The following is a 6,652-nucleotide window of genomic DNA, read 5'->3' on the forward strand; positions in this document are numbered from 1 at the left end:
ATAGTATTATTACAGCAGTGTTTTTGATCGGTGGCTTTTTTCTCTCTCTTTATCCATTCCAGCTGCCTCAAAAGACTTTCCCGATTCAGGTGGACGACGTGGGCAAAGCAGAGGGTGGGCCGCCCACCCGTGGTCTGACTTGATCGCCCACCCCCCATAATCGCCCAATATCTGCTTGACCGCTCATGTAGGGCCAGGAAAAATCGCTTCTCTTTCAGCACCATCAACATCGTGTCTTCAACATCAGCACCTTCGCTTCCAGCATCAAGACCGCATTTATGTAAATCGCGGATTTTCCGGAAAGCAATTTCTCGCATTGCAATGTTTACTAAAAAGAAGCCTTCTTATTCTGAAGAGGACATTCTTGCAGCAATTCAGGATATAGAAAGCGGGATTTCACAAAGAGTAGCCGCACAACGCTGGAAAATTCCAAGGTCGACACTTCGTCATCGCTGCAAGGGCGGCCTCAACATACATGAAGCAAGTGAATCTAGGCAACGGCTTTCCAAAGAGCAGGAAAACCATATCGTTGAATGGATTTTAATCCAAGACGCGCTAGGCCTTCCGCCTACACACCAAGAAGTCAAGGAACTCGCAGAGAGAGTCGTCAGAGCCGGCGGTGATAATACACCACTTGGGAGAGGGTGGACAGAAGGCTTTTTGCGAAGAAATCCTAAAGCCAGGACTGTCAGAAACAAACCTATAAGTCAGACTAACTTTACCAACCTGAAGCTGGAAAAAATCGAATCAAGAGAGGAAAATAATACACCAGCATTGTAGCAGTCATTTGTCTACTCCAGTTGCCAAGAATGATGTTCCGAATTTGGGTGGGCGGTTGAGGGGGTGGGCGATCAGCCACTGATCTGACAAGCCGTCCAAAAGGGGAAACCAGCTCCAACGCGGCTCGGCACAAGATCTGGCAATCATCTGCTTATACTCCTCAAACAACCACAACTCCTCACAGCCAAAAGATTAAGACACAAAAATTAAAAAACATACAACAGCCGGTGTTCGCTGATGGTCACCCACTCAACTACTAATCTGCCGGTTAGTGGCTTGTCTATGGGGGAGCAGACGGGACCCCGAATTCTCCACTACCTATGGTCGTATGTGCTTGATGATAGCTTCAACCAACTTATATCTCGTCAACAATAAGGAAATTACTCTGAAACTTGTTCGACTTACACTACACTTGACAACAGAAACCTGCCTTGTATGATGCCGATACGTTTTATCCATCTAGACAGAGGAGGCACATTGACTCTTCTGGTCGGCCCAAAACAGCTGATATCTTTCTACCGCCTCTTCACCACATTCCTTCTCAACTTGCTGAAGCCAAGCCTTGTCGACCTCCTGAGAATGGTAGCAGTCCGGACTAGCCCCATGATCAAGAAGCATTTCGACAATGTCCCAATGACCCCTAAAGACGGCCGCATTCAACGGGCTGCGGTACTTCCCGTTGCGAGGATTGACATCAGCTCCTTTGTGAAGCAGTATTCTCACCACTTCTGATTTGCCCGTCCACGTCGCTGCTTGCAAGGCTGACCCGAATACTCCGCCTTGTATGTTGAAGTCGAGATTGGGGCTATTCTTGAGGAAATGTATAGCTTGGTCTTCGTAGCCATCATTAAAGCTATTGTACCAATCGCAATTGGCCTCGGCTTCCATCGCGCATGCCAACTGGAGCGGGGAGCCGTATATCCCGGCCACCAGGTTGACGTCGGCGCCGTGATCGATCAAGAAGCGGATCCGGTCGATCGATTCTTCTACTTCTGGATGGGCAACCCATCTCGCCCCCAGTGACTCCTTCTGGAGCACTCTGCCAAGGGCAGCGTGCAGAGCGGTGGGATGCTGCTTCCCGCGCGCATCGTTTATGTCAGCACCAAGGTCCAGCAACTGCTGCAGCACTGGGGCGAAATCGCGGTTGAGCTGCGCCGCGGCGGCGTGCCAGATGCTGCCGAAGAAGCCGCCCTGCGCGTGGGCATCAGCGCCATGCTCAAGCAGAAGCCTGAATATACCAACTCTATCTTTATACTTGCCGACACAAGCCGCCTGGAGCGCAGTTCCGTACTTGCCTCCCTGCACATTCACCTCAGCCCCTCGATCAAGCAACTCGCGAACCACTTCGAAGAAGCTGCCTTCACAAGCTGCTTGCAGCGCCGTGCCGCCGCGTCCACATGGTTCGTTCAACTCGACGCCTCTGCCCAACAGCTGTCTTATGAGTGGCAGTTGTTCCCAATCAATCCAGGTAGTATTCCTCTCATCGTATGGTAGGGGCACTTCCCACCGGATGAAGAGACACGCTGCATTCAAGGGGCTGCCATACTCTCCTCCGCGGCTATTCACGTCAGCGCCCTTATCCAAGAGCAAATGCACAATGGGTTCGTATCTTCCCTCCGAGCAAGCGGCTTGCAATGCTGTCCCAAAGTAACCTCCTTCCGCGTTTACATCAGCGCCTCTGTCCAGCAGGAGCTTGATCTCCTCCAGGCAGCTGCCGCCGCTCGCGCACGCTGCCTGGAGAGGGTAGCCGTATTTTCCACCCGGTAAGTTCACGTCCGCGTCTCTTTCAAGCAGAAGATGAAAAAGTTTCTTGGCATCATCCCTTCTCATGTTCATCGCCGCCTTGTGGAGCGCTGTCCCATGGATGCCGCCGCCCCGCCTGTTTATATCAGCACCGGCCTCTAGAAGGTACAACAAGCATTCCGAAGACGAACCACCATTATACTTATGGATGGTGGATGTCAGAACACAACCAGACTCGTTCGATGGAAGGTCAATATCGGCCTCACGGCTAACAAGAAGCTTTAAGACATCGAGCTGGCTGGCTTCCGCAGCAGCTTGGAGAGGCGAGCCCCACCCACCACGCTGCGCGTTTATGTCTGCACGGCTATCCAGTAAGAGTTTCACAATCTCGATATGCCCACCAAAGGCCGCTGCCTGCAGGGCGTCTCCAAAGACCTCACTCTTCGAATTGACGTCGGCACCTTTCCTGAGGCATAATTCGACCGCTGCAATGCTCCCTCCATATGCCGCATCGTGGAGCGCTGCATTGAGATCCCCTTGTGTTAGATATTTATTTACTGCAGTCTCTCGCGAGAGCAGCATCTCGGTAAGCTGCGTGAAGCCAAACCGCGCGGTATAGCACTGCGGTCGTAGCCGCAGGTGCATGGATTTATCGTCGTGGTAGAGCAGCATGCTCCCTGGAGGCCATTTCTCTCTAAGCTGGTGGTCTAGCCTTGGACTTCTAATCGCGAGGGCTTGTCTTGCGGCCTGTGTTACCTCAGCTGGCCAAGATGTGCGCGGCACCATCTCGAGATGCCATGGCCACTGGACGGCTGCATATTCACTCAACTGTAGATCAAAGTCGTCCTCGGCCATAGCGCTGCGTTGTAGGTGGTAAGCCAGGCAGCAGTGGGCGATGTGCAGATGAGCGTCTGCTTCGCTAATCGCAAAGGCCTTGGCGGGTCCTTCACATATGCGACTGGATATCAAATACTCCTTGACTGAGAAGTGAGCTAGTCGAATGCATGTATCCTTCTTATAACGGCCTCGTTCTTCCTGAAAAACAACGACCAGCCCAGATAAGTACTTCAGAACGTCCTTGGGCTTAAAAAGCCGCTCCGAATCATCCAAGGCAAGGGCGTGCCTGGGGCGAAGAATGAATATTTCAGCTAGTTGCTTCAACCCAAGGACTCCATTTGAGAAAGCGAGCCACTTCAAGCAATTGATGACATGGGACCTGAATTCTACATCCAGGCCCAGAAGCAGTCGGTCGTACGTTGCGTCGAGACCAAGAGGTAAGTTCTGGAGTGCCTCGTGGATCAAGTGAGCGGAGGAGAGTCGCCGAAGAGTTTCGAGCTGGAAGAAGATGTATTGAAACCTGGGGCTCATTGTGAGATTTGCATGCTTTTATGAGCACCAGAAGCCTTGTAGATACTTACATGCCGTCTGCCTTCTCAATCAACGACTCTCTCGCCTCCGCTCTGATGGTCTCTGGCCATGAGCCGTATTCGTCAGATGTCAGTGTCGAATCGATGAATAAGCCAATGTCGTGATCGACAACATTCCGCCGAATAGTCAAATCGATCATAGTAACCTGTAAAGGCGAGGGCAGGAGAGTTCCCATTGCTGAATCAATGTCTGCCTCCCTCCGGCTCGTACAAAACATATGGACATTAGCAGGCGCAGCAGCCATGATTTGACGCAAGCTGCTGAAAAGCATTCTCCGTTCTCCATATAGAAGTGGGCATTCATCTAGAGCGTCAATGGTAATGTAAACGGCTGAGAAACCTCTTGCGACAGTTGTCAGTATGGCCCCAAGGGTCTTCGTATCTGGGCGTTGGCCCTTCTCCTTGTACTCGCTTAGGCTTTTGATTGGCTGGGGAGTGTCGGGTCGTCGCGAGCAGAGCTGTTTAACCAGAGACGCAAGCATCTGGTTTACGTTCTGCTTCTCTGAGTCGCTAAAGCTGAAGAAAAAGTATGCGAGCGCCGTTAAGGAATCGGACGCGTACGCATCTTGTAGGTGTTTGATGACGACTGAGCTCAGAACTGACTTTCCAGAGCCGGCTATAGGTTGTTAGTAGAGCGGTATTCAGAATATTGTGAGTCAACATATGTACTCTCAATTCGTAGACGTACCTTTTCCGTGAAGCCATAGAAGTGAAGAAGGAGACTCTTTCCAAGCTTTAAACTCCTCGCTCTCCATTGTCAGCCACTCGCCTGTACCAGCTCCATGCTTGTCGCGAGCAGTATTGTATATTTCAGAAGGATCAACATCGCTAAGCCAATCCAGCAGCTCCTGGCGATTTCTCTCAACTTGAGCATTGCGCATGCTCGAGAGATCCGTGCTAATCTCACCCAACTTATGCAAAGATTCCTGGTGCCGTTTCTTAACTTCTGAGCACTCCTCGTCGTACCTGGAATCCCGCCAGAGTGCTTCAATAGCGGCGAATCTGCGCTCCTGGTTGTGGATCTGGCCTAGCAGTTTGTCCCAATCATCCCATTTGACGACGTCTCGCCCCAGTCGGAAGGCATCAATACTGGTATAATAGCAGTAGCTCATTGCCTGGAATCGCAAAATCTCTCTATATAGCACCTCCAAGCTGTTTTTATATTCTTGGTGGGGCAATGCAGACGGTTCTTGTTTGCCAGTTTGAGCCTTCGCCTCGTACCGCCTCACGTAGAGATCCTCCCGCATACGGCTCTGGACGAGTAGGGACGATATATCTTGCAGGCCCTTCGCCAGAGAAGCAGCTTGCTTGGAGTGATTCAGGAAGAGCTTTGGATGGTTCACAAAAAATTAGCACCTCATGCGTCTTGCGTATGAGAAATCGCCGAGCCCACTCACTGGTAGAAGTAAACTGATGCCTGCCCAAGCCATTGAGGCGCACGGATTTAGCGTCAGAGCGCCAGTGATATACTCATTGGCCCAGTTGATGACGCCCAAGAATGGCTGCGCCAAGTCCTTCACTTGAACTTCAGAGCTCCCGAACCTAATTTCCCATGAGTTATGGTTGACCTCGTTCATTTTGTTGCGGAGAACAATGTCCATCTGATCTCTTATGCTGGTCTTTGAGTCGATTACATGGCCATTAACAGCGCTCAAGTTCTTTTGAATCTTAGCCTCATAGTTTTTAATGAGTTGTTCATCTTCTTTGCGTAATTTGTCATATGCCAGATTCCATAGGTCACGGATCGGCACATCATTGTCGTCGAAACTCGACGGCGGTTGTTCCAGCTGATCCACCAAGGCAACTCGACTCGTAGAGCTAGCTTCAATTTTGCTTGATTACTCCTGCATGTTAACAGCTGTATCAACGCGATAGGTGTTCTCGGCCAATGAGGGTATTGGTCTCACCCTGTCTGGGCTGGTCGGGCAGTGGTGCCGCCTGTCTGAATGACATTTTGCTGAATGACATTTTGCTTGGAGGTGCTGATGCCCAACCTCTGCTTTAGTCTTTTGAACCGCATTTCCGTTCGTGTTTCTTGACAGAGCTTGCTTTTCCGTTACACATCTCTCTGTGTTTCAGCTGGGGATTTGTATTGTGTTGGAAGCGAGAATTAAGCGCCGACATCGATTAGGCTGCAAGGTCACATGTGCCTGCTTCAAAGTACCAAGGTACATAATAAGATCTGCGATATTTTCCAGCGCCTTTTTTCTATTGTATAATCCAAGCCGGTCATTTCATAGGAATTGTTATTGTTAGATTTAACAAGGCTTACTCATTAATGACGGGATACTTCATATCGACTTCCGTTAGGTGCATATGATCTCCAAGAATAGCAGAGACAAACTCTCTTCAAGATGGAATTAAGTGAACCAGCAATTGAGTAGATTAATCGTCCCTTATGGCATATGCGAACCATAGCGTGCGATTCAATTATACAAGAGCTGTAGGATATAGCTCATGGACTAATTACATATTCATTGATCAGAAGCCCTACCGTGATTTATATCAGTGGCTGATATATGGGCACTGAATGGGAGATTTGCAGTTGCTTGATCAAGAGTCAAATGGTCTGACGTCTCCCATAGCCGAAACGGCTATCATACAATATACCAATTTACATACTTAGACTTCAATTATAGGTTAGATAATTGACGTGTTATAAAAGCACATCTTACTATAACGACTATACAGAGCCGGAATGT

The 6,652-nt window shown here is 49.8% G+C and overlaps 1 protein-coding gene across 1 annotated transcript; it reads right to left on the reverse strand.

The window, feature by feature from the left end:
• Window positions 1-1,239: 1,239 nt before the first annotated feature.
• TGAM01_v200189 (hypothetical protein) lies at window positions 1,240-5,970 on the reverse strand (the record flags this gene model as incomplete). Its single annotated transcript, XM_024548504.1, has 5 exons — window positions 1,240-3,880; window positions 3,942-4,566; window positions 4,639-5,278; window positions 5,348-5,783; window positions 5,858-5,970. The coding sequence occupies 5 exons, from the start codon at window positions 5,968-5,970 to the stop codon at window positions 1,240-1,242; spliced, it is 4,455 nt and encodes a 1,484-aa protein (XP_024406719.1).
• Window positions 5,971-6,652: the final 682 nt, after the last annotated feature.

The sequence above is a fragment of the Trichoderma gamsii genome (genome assembly GCF_001481775.2).
Source record: "Trichoderma gamsii strain T6085 chromosome Unknown Scaffold_1.2, whole genome shotgun sequence".
NCBI lineage: Eukaryota > Fungi > Ascomycota > Sordariomycetes > Hypocreales > Hypocreaceae > Trichoderma > Trichoderma gamsii.